Source organism: Clupea harengus, chromosome 17 (genome assembly GCF_900700415.2).
Source record: "Clupea harengus chromosome 17, Ch_v2.0.2, whole genome shotgun sequence".
NCBI lineage: Eukaryota > Metazoa > Chordata > Actinopteri > Clupeiformes > Clupeidae > Clupea > Clupea harengus.
The window spans coordinates 5,845,651-5,870,395 of NC_045168.1; the positions used below are offsets into that span (position 1 = coordinate 5,845,651).

Genomic DNA, 24,745 nt, shown 5'->3' on the forward strand with positions numbered 1-24,745 from the left:
ATAACAGATACAGGCCGTACTCACCCGGGACTGAAGTAACCTGGCACCCTAGGCACCTGCTTGGCAGATTAGGCCCAAATATCGGCACCCTCTCCAGGCCCAAGCCAGGCCCAAACTAGGCCCAGGCACTCAGCCCGAAGCTAAGTACAAAGCTAGCCGTACCAACCAAACCAAACAAAACAAAACAAGCACACAAAAACAGGCACAATATACAAGACACAAAGACACCGTGTCCACACAACTAGACACAAAAACACCTTCACCTCACATCAGGGAAGTATTTTTATCTCGATACCTCTCTTTGTCCGTGCTCTCATGCCTCTTACAAACAGTCTCTCCTTGTAAATAAATATATATATTTTTATATCAAAACCACCATCTCCTGCACTGTATTTCCCCTACACCACCAATTCCAGTCGCCACATCCCTAAAAGAGCGTGGGGTGACCGTCCGGTCTTTCACATTTGGTGGCAGCGGTGGGATTCTGTGGCGCCCTAGAGGAAACTGGAGGTTGAGATAGAAGGACAGCTTTCCTGTTGTGAGGAGTTGTTCTGGAAGGTAACACTGTTACGCTGCATTTTGCTATTTGAAGCTTGTTTTTGTTTAAGTATTTTGTTTGTGCTTGTTATTGCTTTTGCTAAAATTCCAACCTGGAAAGAAAATAAATATTGTTGAATTGGAAACGTAAACCACTGCTCCGGCGATTCTTTTGACCACCATCTCCAAAGTCCACATCCCTAATCGTGGGCTGGCCGCGCCGGTCACTCACACAACCCATTACTTGCTGACTTCAAGTTACAATGACTTTCCGTTACGTTAAATGACCGGACTACTTCCGGAATGATATGAAAGATGTGAATTAGAAGCACAAAACCCGTTGCCAATGACAGCGGTCATTATCTTTTCGCAGCGGTGAATATCAAGAAATTACAGACCTGCGAACGTTGGGGTGGCCCATTCAAATCAACAGAACTTTTTGGAACATTCTGAAGAGCCGTATAATAAATGAGTGTTCATGCATGTATGAATAGAAACATCTGTGTGTGTGCATATACTGTATGTAATGGTATGTGTGTGGGACTGAGTGTAGGTGTCTGTGTGTGTCTGTGTGTGTGTGCGTGTGTGTCCGTCCGCACGTCAAATAATCTACTATGAAGGTGAGCCAACGGAAGCCATTTAGCCCCCCACTGCCCACACCAGCCTGCCTGCCGTAACCCGAACCTCCCAGAGCAGAACTCCATCACTCTGACGGAAGGCAGCATCCACTAAGATGGACACTGGAAGCAGGAGAACAGGATCCATGATGGCTGCCCCCCCCTCTCTCTCTGTCTTTGTCTCTCTCTCTCGGTCTCTCTCTCTCTCTGCCTGTCTCTCCCTCTCTCTCTCTCTGCCTGTCTCTCCCTCTCTCTTTCTCTCTGTCTGTCTGTCTCTCCCTCTCTCTCTCTGTCTGTCTCTCCCTCTCTCAGTGACACATATGGGTATTGACAGTTTAGATTTCCCCCTAAAATGGCTGAGAGGGCTGAACTTTAGCCAGATGGTAAGTGACTGAGTGTGTGTGTGTGTGTGTGTGTGTGTGTGTATGTGTGTGTGTGTGTGTGTGTGTGTGTGTGTGTGTGCGTGTATTTGTGTTTTCCATGGGAGTCACTGGAGGGGGGGGTGGTCTGGAGTAAGCCAGAGGAATCCAAACAGCCCGTCACATCCTGGAGGAAAGGCCACCATCATCACGACTCAGCCTGTCCAGCTAATATGACTCCCTGACTGTTATTCTGCAAGCACCCACTCCTCCATAGACCACCACTCTGTCATCTGATACCCCACAGTGTAAGGCTTGAGCCTCTTCCCACTTCCTCTCTCTCTCACTCTCTGTGTCAGACTTTAAGTCTGTCTCTCTGTTTCTCACAGTTAGTCTTTCTCTCCAACCCTCTGCATGTCTTTCAGTATTAAAGCCCGAGCCTCCTGCCAGTGTGCCTCGGGGTGCCTGTGAAGTCAAAAGCACACAGAGTGGCTGTGAGGGGCAAGGCTGCTTCGTTATTCTTGCCATAATGCACCTACTTTGTAACTCTCTTTCTCTCTCTCTGGCGCCCCACTCTCTCTCTCTCACACACACACACACACACACACACACACACACACACACACAGACAAACGCACACACACACACTCACACACACAGACAGTGGCGTAAGGTAGTTACGACAGGCCCCAGTGCACGCTATTATGAAGGGCCCTAGTGCACGCTGGTTACTAGTCATGAGGCGCGCACACACACCATTAGGCATATATATTTTAACAATGTGTTGGATTTTACGGTCGAATTAGTTACTTCGGCTATTGTATTGGGAAAGTAGACAGGTCAAAGAGAACGGGGAAACATGGATAGTGCTTTGACTCGTGGTAACGTAAACAGACGGTCAAAGTGCTGAAACGTTCTTAAAACACTGATGAAAGGCATGATATGGTACGGCAGCACACACAGCAGCTTTACCCACATCTGAAAAACACATACACAATGAAACAGGCACTCAGCGGCGACCTGACTCCGAAATTATAACAGCCTGTTTAATAGGGGCATGGCAGCTTGAATGATAGGAGTTGTGCTGGAAAGGTTATTGCTATGTCCCTGTTGTAGTGGTCATCAGCTCGCAGGCGATGATGAGCTATATGACCAGGCAAAACGTCTGTCTGACCACTACAACAGGGACATAGGGACATAGGAATAACATTTGGTGCACAACTCCTATCATTCAGGGCCTGCTTTAGACCAGAGATTGCTCAGCAGTCCTCAGTCTCTCAACTTGCCAAGATGCTGATTGTGGATTATCACTCCGTAAAATCCACCTTCAGTGAGGTGTGCACTGCCCTGCTATTGTTTCTGACAGTGGCAACAGCTGAGCGACCCTTTTCCAAATTGAAACTCATTAAGACCTACCTGAGCAGCATGAGAGGCTGAATGGGCTGGCAATCCTGTCCATTGAAAAAGCAAATCATGCATCACCACTTTTATGTTTGAAAGGCATTGTTTGGCTTGCAGGTGTGCTGTGCCTCTGGCTATGCTCAGTCAACTTGTCGGTCTTGACGTTCAGATTTTGCGCCTAAACTAGCTATATCGTATTGTATTGTCACAATTGTGATCAAATAGAGACTTGACATTGGACAACAGTATACATATTACCCAGCAATCAGTATTGCAAATCTGAATATGACAAAAATACCAAAGAAGAAAATAACTTATTCATTTAGCTGAATAGTTTTTTAATAGTTTCTATAGTGTATGTAGGATAAGCATATCATTTTGTAATAGATTGCTACTATTTTTTCCCAAAAATAATAAAACCATAAGTTTGCCTTTTCAAGGGCATATATATAGCATTAGACACCTTCAATAGTGTAATTCCAGTTTTTGAACGAAAGAAGTAGTAGGCTTACCTTTTATTGGTAACCTAACTGTTACGGTTCAATGTTTCTGAAATAAGAGGCCTGACTGCTATGTTCCCAGCAAACTTGAAAAAAAGAAAATATTAAGCCATGGTTTAACTGCACTATAGGCTGAGTCCTTGTTTACCTGAAATGTGCACTTTATCATTTTATTTTGTACCGCCCTGTTTGGCAATATTGGTTTTCAATCAAATAAAACATTTGCATAAAGCAAGCCAATCAACTTTGCATGTTGATAAGGGCATTCAAATAAAAATAAAATGATGGAAAAAATAAATAAACGAAGGGACATTTAGAATAGATAAAAATGTGCGATTAATCGCGATTCATTTTGAGTTAACTATGACATAAATGCGATTAATCGCGATTAAATATTTGAATCGTTTGACAGCACTAATATATATATATATATACAGTTTATATATATAAATCTGCATTCGGCTATGGGCCCCCGCGCCCCACGGGCCCAGGTGCAACCGCACCTGCTGCACCACCTATAGTTACGCCCCTGCACACACACTCACACACATACACACACACACACTCACACACATACACACACTCACACACACACACACACAGATACTCCCACACACACACATCTCTCTAGGGCACCTCATGAGGAAACATTCTTTAACATGCTTCCAAGAGCAAATCAACCCAAAATGCATCGTGATTGGATTACCATAGGACCACTCTGATGACATTTCCTCGGAAATGAATTATAACCACTTTCACCCCCCCCCCCCCCCCCCCAAATAGAGAACACAAACCTGTTCTCTGTTCTCTGTATCCAGACAGATCTCTGTTATCAGACACACTTTCTGCAAATGTTTGGTGCAGTATTTGAGAGTCCAGACAGAACACCCTCCCACCAGTCTCCTAACAGCATCAGCCTCTGCTAAAATCACAGCACCAGCACAACTGTCCTCAATTCAGCCACTCAAGACTACCTACCTATCTTCCCATTTTGACAGTATACCACACATCTGGCATACAAATAACAATCGAGATACTCTCTCAAAACTTTGTGTGACTAGTGATTTGATTTTTGCCTAGGGAGGTGTAATGGCATCTGTATCACACTACAGACACATAGTCCATAAACGAAGTCCAGCTAGCGATTACTGCAGTACCATTCAGATGTTAAAGGCAGACTGAGACTTCTGCAGCAATATACAGGAGTAGAGAGTGACACAACATCTAAACAAGCACAACATCCACTCAAACCCAGAGAGTGACACAACATCTAAACAAGCACAACATTCCCTTAAACCCAGAGAGTGACACGACATCTAAACAAGCACAACATTCCCTTAAACCCAGAGAGACATTGGCATTCTTTAGTTCCTTTAACGAAGTCTCACTTTTCCCTCCACGTCAAGTCGAATTAGTGATAGGTTGAGGACATACTCCACTAAGATATACTCAAATGATGGAAAGTTGGGGAATAACTAAGATACACTTTCAGTGTGTGTGTGAGTGTGAGTGTGTGTGTAACAAAACAAAACAAAAGAAACGTAACAGATGGTCTGGCACCTGAAGGACCCCCAGAGAGATGATGCTTACCTTCTTTCCCACCAAACAAATGTTCTTCTCCAGCGTCCCCAGTCAATGCTGCCGTGCACAGCGAGCCCACGCGTTTTCATTCCTTTTGGTTTTGTTCAGTTTCGTTTATTTACTGAGGGACTGTCAGCTGTACACAGCAGGACGCAGCAGGTGCCAGTTATGAATTAAACAAAGAAATAAACAAAATATACTGTAAATGCTTGTCAGTGTACTTATGTGTGTGTATGTGTACGTAACACAGAGCACAGGTAACTGCTGAGAACCCCCCTGTCCCATAGCAGACCTCTAGAGGGACAATCTGACCAGCCCTGAAAGCCCCAATACACACACACACACGGGTGCCCACATATGCCCCCCCCCCCCCCACACACACACACAAACACACATACATGTAGAAACGTGTCCTGTCCACATGACAATTCTATGGACAATTCAATTTTGTGTGGGAATAGCTTTTTTGGCCTGTGTGAGCTGCACAATGAAACACACACACACAAACACACACACACACACACACACAGAGAAAGAGAGACAGACCACTGAGTCATTGTGGATGGTGACTCCCCTCCCGCAGAGCCAGCTGAGAGTGCCCTGGCCTCAGAGCGCAGAGGTGAGATTGAGTCATCCTCTGACCTCACTCGCCACAGTGGGGGGTGAGCGGTTGCAGCGTTGCCGGGGCAACCGCACGGCACTCAGACAGCTGTCCGGCCAACGGTCAGATGGCTTTCGGCCTCAAATTGAATCAAGTGGTCGCGCTGGGTACGGTCGCCCCGGAGACCGCAGACCTCATAATGAAGCCGTCCGCTGAGTGACAGCCCAACAAAAGCCCAACACGGATCTTCATATCAGACAGTAGCTCTGTGCTCTGCTGAGTTTGGCTGGGAAACACACAGGATGTGTTTAGTGAATGACGTCATATATTATTAATCCAATTCAACACGTTTACATTTCTTCCAGGACCCGCTGAGAAGACATATTGAATGTGCAGAGAGAGGAAGACTGTGAATGCATGATGACTTCAATGCAACCGTCAGGACAACCATGACACAGGGTCTTGGCTATCTGCGTCTCACCGCTGTTAGTAGCGCTGAAGTCCTCCCTAGCATGGGTTTGAGTCATCTGTGCAGCTAACGAACAGGGCAAAGTGATTGTGAATGCAGCCATGAGGTGTCTGAAACAGCGGTGCAGAGACTGAGCAGTGCAGAAACGTGAGACGTGTACTTCCTAATACCAGTAGACACGAGGCTGGATGCTTCAATGAAAATAGGCAAACACAGTACCCCTACTCCATACAGGCCCACAGTTCTGACTTGCACTGTAAATCTTGGGCAAAGGTCGATAATAAAAAGACTGTACAATCTAGAATCCCTAAAGAAACCAAAAGGAAAAAAACTGGCTTACTTTCGGGGGGGATCCATTGTGAAGAATGCTTCACTTTGAGTTTGAGTGCTGGTGCGACATGAGCCAAAGTAATTATAATCTTTTCTGCTTCTCTTTTCATTCAGTTACAATAAGTTTGTGTGCCGCCGCCTGTGCTGCTGCCTGATCTCGAGTTACGAGTGGTTTCGTTGGCACAGATGTATCCTCTAAATTTAATTTCCTCATAGCGCCAGCCTCTTAAGCCTAGGGGGGGAATTGCCGGTCCACTGTTTCCCCGGCGCTTGTCAATATGGCTCTTTGCTTTCTTCTTATTGTGCGACTGCGCTATTAGCTGATAATTACGAGAGCTACACCAGGACCACTTTATATGCAGCAAATTCACTATGGGGAAATCAAGGTTCAGCTACACAGCATTACATTCCAATAAGGTGGTGAATTATCTGTTGAGTGTGTGTACCGCAGAGACTAATTCCATTAAAAACAAAAAAACAGAACACGTCAGAACGCTTCTTTTGGTAAACATGTACAGCCTGTTGTTCCAAGGGACTGACAAGGACACAATGCTACATAACAGCAAAGTGTAGTGAAATATTTCCTGGCTAGGCATCAGCTGGCTCTGGCCCTGAATCTGGCCCAAATCCGTTCCAAATCTGTGCCAGAATAACTCTACTACCTGTGCGGGTCTTTGCACTGGCAAAGCTTGGCACTGGCATTCTGGAACAGTATAAAACCAAGACCAAACATCTGTAATTAGCCTAATTAGCTTTGACTAAAAAGATTAGCTTGCCTTGCCTGACCCGAGCTATCAGCTCTGCTGTGTAGCGTGTGGAGGGTGGGTACAGTGAGGGCCCACAGGACGTTTACCTCTGCTTTGATCTTGTTGTCCCCAAAGCACAGGTGCTGCAGGTAGGCTGCGGCGTTGGACTGGACTGACGGGAACTGGTGCTGAAGCATCTGAATGACCTCGGGCAGCTCTGGGTCTCGCCATCCAAACTCCCTACAATCACAGAGAGAGAGAGAGAGAGAGAGAGAGAGAGAGACAGTTAAACAAAATGGAACCCCAGGTTTCAAAAAGAACCCCAGTACCAACATAAAAGAACAAAGGTCATAGCCAAAAAGCAACAAAAAAGAAATCAAAAATATATAAAATCAACTGTTCTGTGGTTTTTACTGATGGTGACAGGGAGAGAGAAAGAGACAGAGAGGGGAGGAGAGAAAAGAGTGAGGGGGAAAGGAGGAGAGAGAGAGAGAGTGAGGGGGAAAGAAGGAGAGAGAGAGGGTGGTGGTTAAAGAGCACAAAGAAGCAAGATATATGAGGAAGGGTGAGGGGAAGTGGAAGTATAGAAGAAAGAAAGAGTCAAGGGAAAAAATGAAAGAAAGAAGAATAGACAGCATTAGAGATGCATTTCCGCAAAGAAAATGTGAAGTGTGATTGCTCACCAGCAGCAGAGGATCACTTGCCCACCTTATGACAGATTATACAAAACTACCTGTAGTTTGGTAGCATATGCCCGATATGATGGGCTAATATGCAGAGTAAACTCAATGCTGATTTTCAACATCAGTTAGCATTATGCTAGTAACTTGCCAGCTATGTCAGTTCCTATGTGACATTGTGGGGCTGTCTGTTGATTACCAATGAAAACAACAGTGACAGACATATTTACATGTATAACTGACCTGTGCTGTCATGTGCAAAAGGCAATGTATGAGCAGATATGTATTGTTATTGGCTAAGTCACCTAACGTTAATTGTTGGCTGGCACTGAGTACTAGCAATGCTAGCTAGTTGACGAGTTTGTTATCGCAGACATTACCTCCTCACTTTGAATTTAATGTTACACAAGCAAAACATTAGCTGAAATGTAAATTGTGAATAATCCACAGCGTTGATGGTTTCTTCAATTAAATTAAATAAAATTAAATTAAATTAAATTAAATTTAATTTAATTTAATTTAATTTAATTTAATAAAAAAAATACAGATGAGTGTCCATGAGCATTATGTTAAAATGTTAAAATGAGCAATCTAAGCTGTAAACATTAACGCTTGCGTCCTATGTTGCTATCAGCTGTTGGCTGAAAATAGTTGAGTGGCTAACTTACTTATCATGGATATTAAATAACCTTGTTACTTTAAATTAACATGAGCAAAACACCATCTGAAATAAAGACAATTATTATCTTCATTTATTTGAATATTACAGCAGATGAGCAGTAATATGTTTGGATGGCTCCGTTTCCTGCTTGACCAAGAACATGAACAATCTGGCCCATTACAAGGGTAAAGGTCGGGTATTTCACTTTTGATGCTTTTGTCCATCCTGCTTTGGCCGGAACCAAACCTGGGTCTACTGCTTGGAAGGCAGTAATGCAATCCACTGCACCATCAGTACCGTGATTACCATGATAACCATATTATCATGATAACCGTATTACCATGATGTCACATACCTGAAAATCTCAGCCTGATAGCAGCCAGATATGTTAACTTAAAGTAACACTATGGAGTTTCTGGAGCCCCCAGGTAGGGGCCTACTTTCTGCTGGACTATTCAGTAACGTATTTGCTGTCTTGCTTTGTCTTGTGTTGCACTTGCTTGATGTTTGAATGTGTTAGGAAAGTTGTTGACTCGCTAGTTTGTCATAAACAAAGTAAGCAAATTTCAACAGGTTTCGCTAAGTTTAGCCGCTAAAAAGACATCCGTTAGCGATGTTAGCAAGCTTGTTATAACACGCTTGGACATTGATGCTAGTAATAAGTGCTCTCGCGTCGGCGTCTTTGTAATGTTATTGTGATAGCTATGTTGGCTAGCTTGCCAACAACTTTCCTAACACAGTCAAACATCAAGCAAGTGCAACACAAGACAAAGCAAGACAAAGCAAGACAGCAAATAAATTACTGAATAGTCCAGCAGAAAGTAACCCCCTACCTGGGGGCTCCAGAAACTCCATAGTGTTACTTTAATGGCATCGGTGAAATGAGCGTTCCGCGCTCTGTAATCTTTTCTTTAAAGTCCGGGAAAATATCTGATAAGCTGCCAGATATGTAAACGTAATGAAATGGTTTAAATGACCAATGACAAGGACCATAATCTTAGTTCACCAGCTATGGTAGTTACCATCAGTCTACCTACTGTAGCCTACAACTGGCAGATCGAGTAACATCACAATAGGCAAGAGTATTACCATTAATTTCAATGGGGGGAAAAAAGGAATGAAAAATGTCAATAACCAAAAACGACAGGAGGCATTGCAACCATTTTTACAAGAGCACTACGCGGGATCAGGATGGACGTGTAAAAGTTGGAGCAGTGTCGATGTGGAATAAAGACAAACCTTAAAAAAAGCAATTATTTACGCAATCACACTATTGCTCTTCTTACGTTTTATCTTTATGCTAGCTTACGCAATCACACTAATGAGAACAGTGAGAAACCAAAATCCCACTGTGATGGGTGGAGGGATAGAAACATGATTTATATGTCTAAGCGTCAAGACTCTATCCATTACACTTAGGATCACTGTGCAGACGAGAGGAGAGGAGATGTGAGGAGAGGAAAGAAGTGAGGAGATGAGATGACAAGAGGGGAGAGGAGAAGAGAGGAGGAGAGAAGAGGAGAGGAGGAGTGAGGAGAGAGTAGGAGAGGAGAGAAGAGATGACAGGAGGGGAGAGGAGGAGAGAAGAGGAGAGGAGGAGTGAGGAGAGAGTAGGAGAGGAGAGAAGGGAAGAGAGGAGATGAGAGGAGGAGGGAGGAGAGGAGATGGGAGGAGATGAGATGACAGGAGAGGAGAGGAGAGAAGGGAGGAAATGAGATGACAGGAGGGGAGAGGAGAATAGAGGAGGAGAGAAGAGGAGAGGAGAGGAGAGGAGGAATGAGGAGAGGAGAGAAGGGAGGAGATGAGATGACAGGAGGGGAGGGGAGAGGAGAGGAGAAGAGAGGGTAATGGGCTGAGGAAAATAAATGCGTTTTCTTATATCATTAAGAGCCAAATGCTCTTTGGCTTTATTGCATTACTGCCTCAGAAAGCATTGTTCTGTGAGGCTAGAGATGGAGAAACAGTGGAAGTATGGATCTGCAACCCCCCCACCCCACCCCCCCATATTACCTGTAATTCTTCTTGTACACACTATACTGTATCTGATTCCCAGAAATATCATTCGTTTACACCAGGCCATGCCCACAATGGAAGCACTGCGGAAAGCCAGCCTGAAATTGGGTTTTGCTTCGGTTTGACTTTTCCTCTTTCTACCTCTCTTTATTTGTATGTCTTCCTACGTTAAGGCTGTTACACCATGTGTGTACTTCCCTACCATACTTAAAGGTATAGTGCTGGACTCTTATGAAGGCAGTGCGGACAGAATTAAACACTGACCAAATATTTTACACTCTTATCCAAACATACACTTTGAAAATGAGATAAGATATAAGATACAAACAAATATATAATACAAAACGTATATAGATATGAAAGTCATAACCCCGTGGTCAGGTGTGCAGCCATACAAGATAAAATAACGCACAATAAAAATGTGAGACCCCTATTGACTATTACACAAGCACAAGCCAGTCATCTGGGGTCATCTAGCTCCTTAAGGGCCCCAGACCACTCAGAGGTTCAGATCGGTACAACTTTCTTATTACATTGTTCCGTCTGACGCCTTAGATAAATAAAGGTGCTAAATTAATGTTTGTTATCAGCGCCGGCCATAAGTGCTGTGAAGATAGAGAGAATCAGTGGACCACGCAAAACACACAGATCGAGGCGGCCCCTTCTTAAGCCCTCAGAAGCCAGCGAGAGAGTGGGAGAGCACTTTGTAGACACACACACACACATACTCTCTTGTTGAATCAAACGGGCGGCGATACGATCAGTGGGGTGTTAGCATAGCACAGGCCCCGTTTCTCGGATCATTCCTGACTGGGCCGATAAGAGAGATGAGAATGATCCTCCGATAAGATAAGCATCACGCTTTTCATTAATTAAAAGCCCACAAAACCACCCCACTCTCTATCACACACACACACACACAAACACAAACACACACACACACACACACACAACGCACCCACTAAAAAGAGAGAGCGAGAGGTTGTTTGAAATTAAACACCAATCATAACAAGACACACTCTAAATGGGCATAGGCATTAACACACCCATCTTGTAAAACGTGATTTGTGTGCACATACACTGAAGGCTTTTAAAAGAGAGAGAGAGAGAGAGAGAGAGAGAGAGAGAGAGAGAGAGAGAGAGAGAGAGAGCCCAGTTACACTGTCAGATGGGCCTGCCTCCCCTCTCTAAATCAGAAACGTGTAAAACTGCATGGGAAATCTGACAGATCTGGGACAGGGAAAAGGACAGCTGTGCTGGAAAGCTTCTCTGAGGGCGACAGATGTGATCATACACACTCTCACGTAGACGAAAGCCCCCAGTAAACCATATAGTACCAACGGATATTTTTGTACTTACTGGCAGGGAAAGATGCCTCAGCCAGCGTATTGTTAATAAAGAGGTGTGAGTGTGTAGGAAATCATTCATCTACGTATAATGCATGCACAACCACACACACACCCACCCACACACATACCCACCCACACACACCTGACAGGCAGAGCAAAGCAGCCAGTGTCTGAAATAGTCACAGTGGATGACAAATTTAAACTGAGCTCTCATTTGATTATCCCCATCTTTCATGCCTTCTGAATTCCAGCAGGATGAGAAGAGAGAGGGGGAGAAAAAAAAGGAGTGAGAGTTTTGGGATGAGAAAAAAACAACCATGAGGCACATGAAACGAGAAACATGAAAGCTGCCACATCATCTTACAACTTCTGAAGACACCTCTCCATCTCCTCTCTCTCATTCCTTCTCTCTCCCCATCTCAATCCCTTCCTCTCCTCTCCTCTCTCTGCTCTCCCAATCTCGTCTGAAGACACCTCTCTATCTCCTCTCTCCCATTCTCTCTCTTCCTCTCCTTCTTCTCTCTCTCCCCACCCTTTTATCTCTCTCCCTCTTTCCTCCTCTCTCTCTCTCTCTCTCTCTCTCTGTCTGTCCTGTGCATGCTGATATTCTGATGAGAATTGACAGACAGTGTGATGGATCTGTGTATTCCTGCGGTGGGGAGTTTAATAGGCAGCACCCAGAGAGACTAGCATCACCCTCTGCGCATAATGAACTGCCAGCCAATCAAACGGAGGCATCGGCCGACCCATAACACCCTGGGAGTGATGTGCCCACACCGGAGGCAGTCAGCACGGGCAACATGCACCACATTAATGTGAGGGGACAGGCGTTGTCATGGCACCCATCTGGAGGGTTGACTGGCTTGGCGCATGGTGCTATTTAAAGCCGATCCTAATTACGAACAAACACTCAATCGCATAGGAGAGCCGTGTGAGTCACGTCTTCACTGAGAGGGGAGACAGGAAGAGACCAGTATCACCTCTGCACCCGATGGCACGACCTTAGAATGTTCCAGTACTTCAGTGACACACACACACATACATATATACATACAGTACATACATACATACATACACGATGGTGGTAATAACATTCTTCTGTGAGCATGTCTGTGCGTGGACTGCTATACATCAAGCAACAACAAACTTCCAAGACAACAAACATGTACACATTCCCCCTGTTTTACAGTCATTTTGGAATAACACATCTGCTTCCTTAACACAGCACATGCTGTGCATGTGGGTGCTCTGTCAGACATGGAAGTGACACACTCCTGATATACAGTATATATATAAATATATTGAGTTGAAGTATATGTATTCTTTATCTTTACTGAGTTGAAAGGACCGATGCAATTTCATGTTTGACATAGAGCTCTCTGATGACTTAAGTTGTAAACAAGCATCCAATATAGAGTATTCATAAAGACTACAGAAGGGCCAGCATGTACTGACACATGCAGATACCATCGAATTAGGAGGGAATATGAGAAATTAGATTGACAGAGATCTATTTCAAGGGTTTATTTCAAAGCTCATTTAAATAAGCTTAGTTAGTGCATACTTTTAGTGTTAATTAACCTTTAGTAGAGACTTGTATTAATACTTTGATGGTTCGTTCATGTTAAATTTTGAATTAGGCTTTATATTTAGCATTTCATCCATTCAGAAGTAAAAAAAACCTACTAACTTTACCATTAACAAACATGTATCAATATTAAGGGTTGTAATTAATGATTTACTATCATAATTAAATCACTTTGGTTTCGCTATCTGGGAAACAGTTGGGAGGTCCTTTAAACACTGTACCTTTAAACACTGTACCGTTAAAAACTGTCCCTTTAAACACTGTACCTTTAAAACGGTCCCTGTACTGTCCTTAACAGTGAATATGATCAATCACAGCTGTAACAGGGGCAATGTAAAATGAAACCTGTCCAGAATAGTCTTTAAAACTGCACCTCTAAAAGGCATGGTCCATTGCTGTTATCATGCCATTCTCTCTCTCTCTCTCTCTCTCTCCACTGTCTAAATATTAGGCCAATCATTTGCTCAGGACTGCAGTTCATCGATAGAGGTGATTCATCAGCCTTAAGTCAATATCTCCAGCTAAGCGTCCCATTATTACATTTACCAAAAACAACAGACAACAGTATCCGCGGCAACGGCCTTAATTAGAAGTTAATTACTGTTTTGTCTGGAGGAGAATCAAAGAGATTCGCTGCATTTTCTGACCCACTTAAACACACAAAGACACACACACACACGCACACACACAGTGCTGGGGTAGTGGTTGTACTGCTCACACACATGGCGTAGGCACACACACTGCCAAAGACACACACGGGAAATAAAAATGTCAATACACAACAGCCGTTACCACCACTGCTGCTGAACACACACAGGGTCTATCACATAAACACACATAGATACCCAGAAACACACACACACACACACACACACACACACACACACACACACACACACACACACACACACACACACACACATATGTACACACACACACACAGACACACACACACACAGACACACACACACCTGTTTCATACAAATTAATGTGGGCATGACAGGACTGTGAAGGCCACTGCCTGTAGGTCAAGGTTCTCAGAGAGAATAAGCGATGACTACAATGAAGGAAAGACAGAGAGAGTGGGAAGGAGAAGAGGGAAGTGAACAAGAGTGAAGCTGACTTTAGCTCAGATCTCCAACAGAGAACCTCTACTGTCTCTACAGCGCAATGAAAGACATGTCTGCTCGCTAGTAAATAAGCTCAAAATGAAGACGAGAAGTGGAATAAATAAACTCTGTGATTCTGAAACCTTGACTGAGAAGTTCTGTAATTGCTGTCTCATAGCTCTTTCAAATTGTTTGTGAGACAACACCTGGAAACTTTTCCGGAAAATATAAAAACCTGGTGGGAGGGAATCTCTCTGTGTTCTCTCGCTTACTGTCTCTATCTCTCTCTTGTGTGTGTGTGTGTGTGTGTGTGTGTGTGTGTGTGTGTTTGTGTGTGTTTGTGTTTGAATATGTGGTTGTGTGTCTAGAGACAGTCTTTCCTCAATCAACTGCGAGTGTGTGTGAGAGAGAGATAGATAAGGAGAGAGACAGAGCAATAGAGAGCGAATGAGAGCGAAAAAGCCAGACAGAGGAAGATGAAGAGAAAGATAAGATAGACATTTTGGGTGGCATACGACAGTCACGTTTCCCCTTCCTCCCCTGCTTGCGTCTGATCCCGCCGCTCTGAGGCGCCCCCATGTTTGCACCTGAGAAATTAGCGATGACTGATTCGCAGAAGTTATTAAAAATCCCATAACTCGTTTCAAATGAACTTGAGCGGAATAAAGATCCATAGCCCATCAGTCTCAGAGGCCTGACAGAAAGGCATGCACTTCTATTAACATGCCTGAGCGACTTCATCACACAGAGTCAGTGGGAATACTTGTGAGAGGAGAAAGTGAAAGTTTAAAAAAAAGAAAAGAAAAAAGAAAAGAAAGAAAATACTTTTTCTTTCCAGAAAAGAAAACAAATAAATCAGCCTGTGAATAAACGACACGCAGAAGGCACCCGGGGAAGGGAAGGGTGGGACGCTCACACGGATGAGTCGACTCAGTGACTGAGGAAGAAGATCAGACAGAAAAACACCATCAATCACGGGGCCCTGGAGCCGGAGGAGGCAGGAGCAGATGCAAACGGCCCCGCTGACTGATGGTGATTAACCAAAGCCTTGGTTTGACTGATTTATCAGGGGGGGGGGGGGGGGCACAGATCAATCCTCTTCCTCTTCCTCCTCCTTGCTGCACTCCGCTCTGCTGCACAGCCTATCAGCAACCTTACAGTATAAGCTAGCCTCTTCCTTGTTGGATAGCACCTGACTGAGCTAGGTGGATGATGAATAATGAGAGACAAGTCAACTCTGTGCACTAATATAATATAAATATAAGTATGAACTGACTGTGTTCACAGTAAGAGGTGAAACCCATGCACTGGCTGTGTCCATGCTGGTCACATGATGGAGAGAAATGGGCCTTTTGTTGACATGACTGCAGGAAATGGATGTAGAGCTATGGGACAGTAACACAGTGGTTGTGCTTACTGTAAAATGAATATGCACTGACCAGAGCTACAGTATGAAATGTTAACTCATCACTACACACCGTCTTCTTTGCCTGTCATGTGAAAGATGTCGTGGCTAACATGACTCAGAAAAACAATAGTGAAGTTAAACCCAAACTGAAAACCACCACGCTAATGGACCAAGTAATGGTATAACAGTGATGATGAGGTCTTGAAGCTCAACAGGTAGATTCAGGTGCTAATAACATAAGTGCACACACACCGATGTGATATGGGTTGCACCATGCCAGTCCCTGCTTAGTCCCCTGTTAAGCAAATAAACATATTCAGTACTTGTTCAGGTTCAGGTACTATGAGATCTTCGTCAGCTAACCAACAGATCACCAAAATGTACATGTTTCATAACTTAACATTTAAGTCGAGGCACATAGGTAGTGCATATTTGCCCCCTGTACACTATGGTTTTCGGCAACCGCAACCCTCTCACAGTATTTAAGTCACTAGCATATCATTTAGGATGCAGAGCAGAAGACAAACACATAAAAAGGCTCACACACAAAACTGACCAAAAACACACACAAGCTTTACTCTCTCTTTCATCAGCAGGCTTTAAACTGAACAACAATCAACAATCAATGGCTGGCCCCCTCTCTACACTACCCCCCCCCCCCCCTTACCCCCACGTCCGTCCGATAGGCGAGAGCTTCTGGTGAGCAATGATTACATCCCTGTATGAGAGCGAGGGGTGGAATTCAATATTAAATGAGGCAATTAACAGGCGGTCTCTCCTCTGAGGCCAGGCGGCTGCAATCGCATCATTACCTCACATTAAGCCCACATCAAATTCAGCCAACCAGCCAGCCAGCAGAGCCTCAGTCAGGAGGAGGCCTCTCGGTGACCATTACCCCCCCCACCGCCTCAACCAGAGATCGCACTCAAGCACCCATTACTTTGTTATATGGCTAACCAATGCACGTGCTATGAGCTGGGGAGACCTCAAATCAAATGGCAGCTCATATTATGAAGGTTAATCTCAAGCAGGCTATACGACTTGTCATATATGGCTAGCATGTCTATCCGTTTAGTTATGAGTATGAACAACGCTATAGGTCATTGGCAGAAGCAATTATGTTTCTGGGGTAGTGTTAATACAGAGAGCGTTTTAATTTGGTTGCAGGATTACATTTAGACATTTACAAGGATCTACCTTTGAAACTCATGACTCGTTTTTATGGCTGGTGCTAAATACAGCTGGTCCTTGTTGTCCTTTCTGCGTCTGTTTTGAGTCTGTGAGTATATGTGTGTGTGTGTGTGTGTTTGACTGTGTGTGTGTGTGACTGTGTTATTTTATCTCAGGGAATGAGTTTGGTTGGGAGTAAATACACCTTACACACAGACAGTAGCGTACTTGAGATCAGCACCAGCGCCAGCCTCAACCTGGCCAAGAGCCCAGAACCATGTTGTCTCTACCAGTGGCATTTACACTGCCAGAGCTCCATTCCCTTTAACCTTCTGGAGTCTGGGACCACATTCAGGAGCCGTGCTGCTGCTGACGAGCTCTATTATGATTGACAGTTGGTTCCAAAGACATATTTATTACATAAAAAATGTCTCTAAAATCACTATCAAAGAATCACAATTTTTTGGGAATATGTTTAAAAACATATACTTAACCATAATGACAAACTCTTTTGGTCACTTGAGATGAGTCTCCAATGTCTTGGGTATGCTGTAAGCACAGATGCTGTGAACTATCAGTCTACCAGTCGGCAACTGTAGAGCAATGCAAAGGCTATATAAGCATATAGCGCTGGTAAATAATGGGGGCTGAAGCAGTGGAGAGAGACTGAGAGACAAGCGGCTGCCATAGCAGTGCTGCTCAGACAGACAGGTGCTCCATCACCACCGGGAGAGGAAGTGCTGATTGTCAAGGCTGACACAGCAAATATTATCCCCTCATTAAATACGTCAGTTACAAACATGTTTGACAACAAAATGTGCAAACACTCAGGCACACGGCTTTCTAAAAGTTTCCACAACATCAATTACCCAGGTAAATATGGCACCGCTGCAGTCGGCCATTACCATCTCATTTACCAGGGCGCAATGAGAGGCGGTGAAAAAGGAGACGGTGAAAACGGCAGTTTGCTGCTCGTCCTGTCTGACCCCTTTCAATGGATCAGCTTGGATGCTTTCACTACTTGGCAAGGGCTTATTTGCCAGTGAACTGAGACTGATACATGGGTGTAAAGATTTATTCAAAATAGCAGAATATTTGTATTTAATGGCCTCACATTTTAATACTCTGAGTTTAGCATTTATGCAGCCGAATTTTAACAACATAAATGACAAGGCGTAAGTGTAGTTTTGGTCCAATTAGTTTAAGAAAAGATGACACCCGTAGTAAAGTCGGTGTCATTGGTGAGAATAATCTGCTTTAACACAGGCTAATTGAAGGGGTCCTTCTCTCGAAATAAAACATTTAATTGAGCTATCAGCATCCCCCTTTCAGTAATGGGGAAAACTCGGGCTAGTTCATTAGGACTGTGATCTTAAATTAACTGAGAAGTGGCTGAATGTGGTTCTATTCTAGTCATGTTCGATAGCGACACAATTAAAGAGGCAAACTCCTTGGCAGTGATTCAATTAAGCAACGGATGTGCTCACTAGCATGCTAAGCAGAATTAGCTGATATGAGTCAAACTAATCATTTCCAAGCTCACTGTTGATTGAGGAGATACTCACACATTCACAAACACACACATGCAAACAAACAAACACAAAAAAAACACAAACGCACACAAACAAACCAACAAACAAACATCTACTGTAGCTCTGCAATCTTGTCTTGTTCTAGAGGATACGTTACATGGCAAACAAATACTGGAATGCAACAAGTAAACATTTCTCAAAAATAGAAGCCCTTAGATGGCAGGAAGAAGAAAAGACAAAAAAATAATGAAAACAAAAATAATGGCACAAGCAACAGGAAATCAGTGCCCTTTGTTTCATGATATCCATGGCGACATTCAATCAGCAGAGCCGGGCGGATGTGATGAGGGGATAACAAACTGCAGTGTGAGTTATCAGTCAGCTGTCTAATGAGGGCGATAGAGATGAGGAGGGGGGGGTGTGGACACCCCGACGATGCCAAAACACATTATCTTGATGAAGTATCATTCCGGGGCGCAAATCATGTTTGAATAAGGTCAAGGCGGACATTACTGGGCACGCTTAAAGGCGTTACATCGGCTCGAAGCATTCTTTCTCCCCATCTTCCTCAGATGAACAATTCCCTATTACAGAGACACGTTATCGGACCACACGCATCTAGAGGGCAGGTCATGTTCGGCATTCAACCCTTCATTCAATGCTCCAGAATGTTCTAGAATGTGGGGAATGAAGGCATGAGGCTTGGCTGCCTTTCATATTTCATGGATGCTGCTTTGGGATGGAGAGGGTGGCGATATCATCAGGGCTGCAGTGATATCAAGTTCATTAACCCTTCACTGGACCAGGGGCTGACAGAACAACAATGGCCTCTACACCCATTCACCATGCTGACTGTTTATAAATTAGAACTAGGGAAAATAATTTTTTTTTACGATGCATCGCAATGCAGAAAAAGAAAATAATCGATTTTTTAAACAACGTAATTAAATAATATGCATGCCAGCATAATGGCTTTACTCCTTCAAACCCATATTACTCCAATATGCAGTTGTGTTGATGAATGAAAAGTGAATCTACAGATAACACTGGTAATACCTAGGGTACACACTACCCTAAGATTACACATTCCCCGAAGCGACGCGAGCCAAGTACAGTTAATGTAAATGTCTCGACCGAGCTAGATATCAGTGAATGAAAGGTTGACTTACACATACTGGTATGCTCCATCGACACAATCAGTTGGGTCTTGGGATACTAGCCATACAGTTACATGTTAGTTTCATTATATTTAAAATGCATTTTAAATGCAATTGTGCAGTCCTCAGTGAATAAATACATAGCTTTAATATAGCTCTGCTTGCTAAGCTAAATACAGTAGCCTACTTGCTACTACCTCCTGCGATGTCATATAAGCAAAATACAATTTGCGGTTCTTTCAGTAGGTTTTCCATGTATTTACCAAAGATAGGCCTACATATGAATGTCTGTTTATTATCTTGTGATATGGATAATCATGTTTAATCTTATAAGAGTGCTGTTTTTATTTTATATTTTTGTTTTACAGTAATAAAATTTGTTTTAATATGAAACAAGTTTACAAGACATTTAGACATAGGCCTATAGCTGGATAATCGTCTTTGAAAAAGGAGACAGCAGTTAATATAATGTGAATCATTCATTTATTTTAAAATAGCTGTTTTACAGTTTAAAGGGAAAATAGAGTTCAAGTCTGAGTGCTTGTATTTATTAATGAAAACCACGAAGGCCAAGATGCATCGTGAAACATTGAGAATCATTTCATAATCAAGTCATTACCCTTTCAATCGTAATCGAATTGAATAATGAGGCCAGTTAGGATTCACACCTCTATTAGCAACAGTACTCTGTTGTTAGCAGTTCTAATTGTTCTGTCAAACAGATGTTAAGATAGAAAACTGATAGAGAATGCAGTTCTGTTTAATGGTGTCACACTTAGTTATGAAGCTGTTTTATTAAATGTTGTTGAACTGTAATGTTTCAAAAGGCACCCTAACTATACCATTTAAAATAAAGACATACCAAGTTAGATATGCCTTTCAGAGTGTGGGGATGGCTCAGTGAGATGCGCTGTGGGTGGCCATATGTGACATGTCCATATGATGTACTATTTAATAGGGGTGGGGAAAAAAAATCGATTTTTCGATTTCTCTCGATTCTCTCTAGAACGATTCTGTCTCGATTCAGAAAAGTTCATAATCGATTTTTTAATAATAAAAAAAAAAAAAAAATTTAATTTTTTTTTTTTTTTTTTTTTTTTACACATTCATTTTGTGTTGAAATGCAAGCTGCATCGATTATTGCATTGTTCATTGAAAGTCATAATTGTGACAAGGGAAAGCTTTTTCTATAATAAAAAATAGAGAAGGTAATTCATCTGTTGATTTTCTTTAATTATCAAACACAAAGTAGGAAGTGATTTGAGACTCTGAGTAGCAAACTCAGATGTTTTAAAAATCGACATGCATCGATAATCGTTTTATCGGTTTAGAATTGATTATCGATAATCGGTTTAGAATCGATAATCGGTGTAGAATCGATAATCGGTTTAGAATCGAATCGTTGACCACTGAATCGGAATCGAATCGAATCGTGAGGTGCCAAGAGATTCCCACCCCTACTATTTAAGGTTACAGCCCCAGGGACGAGAGAGGCTGTCTGGGACAGATGGAGTTCTCCAAGACAAAGGTGACGTATACCTGTAGGCCACCGTTCCAACTGAGCTATTATGCAAGCTCATCCAGCAGGAGGAGAACACGAACACTTATGCTCACAAGTGTTTGTGTGTGTGTGTGTGTGTCTATGTGTGTGTGTGTGTCTGTGTGTGTGTCTGTGTCTGTGTCTGTGTGTGTGTGTGTGTGTGTGTGTGTGTGTGTGTGTGTCTGTGTGTGTGTGTGTGTGTGTGGGTGTGTGTGACGTATAGTGGTTGACTGTCAGCGAGACTGTCACGTCATTTGCTGTGAGGTCACGGCCCATGGGAGGAGAGAGGCGTCTGGTGGAGATGATAAGGGTGACGTCGCTCTACAGACGACCGCTTCAGCTCAGCTAATATGCACACTAACACAGAGGAGTAGAGGAGTGGATACATGTATATATGTATATGTATGTGTCACTCTTCTCAGACCATGCATCTATGTGAGAGAATGAGAGAGAGAAGGAGAGGGAGAGTATGTGTGTGTATGTCTATTGACCTAAATTACTATGAGAAGTCTGTGTACGCATACACACACACACACACACATACACACATAGAATGCGTATATACATACACACAAAAACACCACCAGACTGAGCATGGAAGCTGATTGCAGGCAATAACATATGCACACACACACACACACACAGAATATGAGGGTTGAGTTGAGCACAGATGCCATTTAAAATGGAGAAGCAGCATGTCTTATTTACTGCTCTGAGCCACAGCCTATTAGTCAGGGATTTACACAGGCAGGCATGGGCCCATGCCTCTATCTGCAACATGGAGTTAGAGGCAGAGTGGGATTAATTATCCACAGTGTGTGAATGTCCACACACACACACACACACACACAAACCTATATGTGTACAAACACACACACACCCGACACACGCGTATACATATTACAAACACACATAGACGCAGACACACACACAAGTATATGTACACACCGTCATACACACACACACACACACACACACACACACACACACACACACACACACACACACACACACACACACACACACACACACACACACACACACACACACACACACACACACACACACACACACACACACACACACAACTGCTGGGCAATAAACCCTCTAGTTTCCCACAGCCAGCTCAGGCGCTTCTGTCACAGTGTTGGGCTCTGCCGCTGTACTCATCCCTGAGTGTTTCCCCCGGCTCCTAAACCCTCAGCTGCCCTCCACATAAACACATTTTCACCTCCGCACTGGAGTTTCCCCAGCTATTTAACAGGTTCCGGGGACACAGACATCAAAGCAGCGCTCCGTCCTCTCCCTGCCTTCTGGAAGCAGCAGGTTGAACCGTGTCGATTTGTTGGCGCCACCGTGAACGGAGGGAGAGGGTAAATCAGGATGCGTCGTAAATCTACGAGTGTGGCCGTTTCAGTCGCTAACTAAGGAGCACTCAGGCTGAAAATAGCCCTTGCCAATAAATCCCTATTACTAGAGGATCCTGCATCAGCATCCCCCGAGCACTGCATCCCAATTAGGAAGAAAAGACTTCATAACCGCCACAAAACTATTTCCAGCCTCATCCATAAAGTATGCCTCTGCTCCAGCCGGCCCATACAGCAGGCTTTAGCTCTGCGCTCTGCAGGGGCTGAAGGGGGATTGGCTGGTGCAGGTCGTAGATAAACTCCATGCTACTGTGCACCCAGCGTGAACCCCCAGTCTGCATATGCTGAGGGCATTCATTGCTGACAGCGTTATTTGAAAATGTCACACGCTGTATAGGATTTATTGTTTGAGATTAAAGGTAGTAGGGTTTGTTGTAATATTACTTTTTGTACCTTTTGACTTCCTGTGTGGTGGGATACACCCATCACTGTAGTGGTGCCTTACTCAGCGGCTGAGTCGGCCATGATTGTGCAATAACCCAATCATTATATGATAATAAATATATATTAAAAACATTTTGAATGGGCTGACCAAAATGTCTAATGTGCAACATGGGGAAAAGAAACTAAAAGCACGTGTTGTCGTATGACGGCGCATTTTCAAAAGAATTTTCAAAAGACAAAAGTTTGAAAATTGACAGACAATCTCATCAATGTGAAAGCACAAAGAGGTAGATGCACAAATTTTCTTTCCACATCCCAAAATTAATTAACATTCATTAATTACATAAATTAACAACAACAAAACAACAACAAAACAACAAACTTGTGTATTCCATATATAACACACCATAAGAAATGTTTAAGATTATTCAGTGTTTGGTTTCATAAATGCCTATCATGCCCATTACCACTTCTACCTGCATCAATCAAACCATCTGTTACCACTAGCAAAGAATCAATGACACAATGACGCATTCTGCTATGGGAGGCGATGGAGTTCTCTCTTGTAAACAGCTGCGTGTTGCTTAATGTCAGTAAAGTGCACTGATCTCTCTCTCTCTTTTTTTTATTACAACTAGTTTACAGGTTGGCCCTTGGATTACAACTAGTTTGCAGTCCTTCTACACACTTTCTATTTCATATTGCCAAATCTCATCAAAAGTGGCAGTCTAACTTTGTAACCACGAATCTTGGAAGAAAATGTAAACTGACACTGCCAATTCACATCCATTATGGACTGGAGCCAGAACACCAAGCAGGCGCAGTTCATTTGGATCAAGCCATATGCCATGTTTGAGAGAGGTGTGCTGAAACATCTCGCAACATTTGGACACATTTTAGACTGATTTATAGGCTGCAGATGTACTCTTTTGCTTCATTTTAAAGGTTCACACTGGCATTTGATGAAGGTGTTAATTATAAATTACAGGCTTGCATCATGCAATGCCTCCGCTAAAACTACGGCAAGCGTGTCATGTTAGTAAGTTACCTTGGGAGCGTAGCAACATGTCAGACTTGCATCCCTCATTATACTACTTTGATAAATCTTTTGTGTTTCAGATCAGCCACGACTGATTGGATAGCAAAGGCACTTAACAGAAGAGGAGGATAGGAAGAACAGAGAGGACTGTCAGAATGCCAGAGTTATTGTATTATTGGTGTTCCTGCATACTGTCAATTTATGGGTCACGACGAAACACAAACAATTCAGACACTTTGCTGTTTGTTTCTAAACTCATTCCTCTCAGTCAAGCATGAGATGAAATGGTAGACACAAAATATCGACATGGTGTATACTGTAGTAAAATCATTACAGTACATAATGTATATTTGGATTTCAGTATCACATTAATGCACTACCCACTGACACTATAAGTGTATTGCAAGTGTTAAAAAAGCCCTTGATCCCAAACACACACACACACACACACACACACACACACACACACACACACACAAACACAAACACACACAAACACACACAAACACACACCCTGCCGTGCACAACAGTGCTAACACTGGGACAG

General features: G+C 43.3%; 1 protein-coding gene across 1 annotated transcript in view; it reads right to left on the minus strand.

Annotated features, from left to right (window-relative positions):
* ctnnd2a (catenin (cadherin-associated protein), delta 2a) overlaps positions 1-24,745 on the minus strand; it is a 308,508-nt gene that overhangs the window by 82,826 nt on the left and 200,937 nt on the right. The window contains 1 exon segment of the mRNA XM_031583814.2: positions 7,249-7,381. Within this exon segment, the coding sequence (XP_031439674.1) occupies positions 7,249-7,381 (133 nt within the window).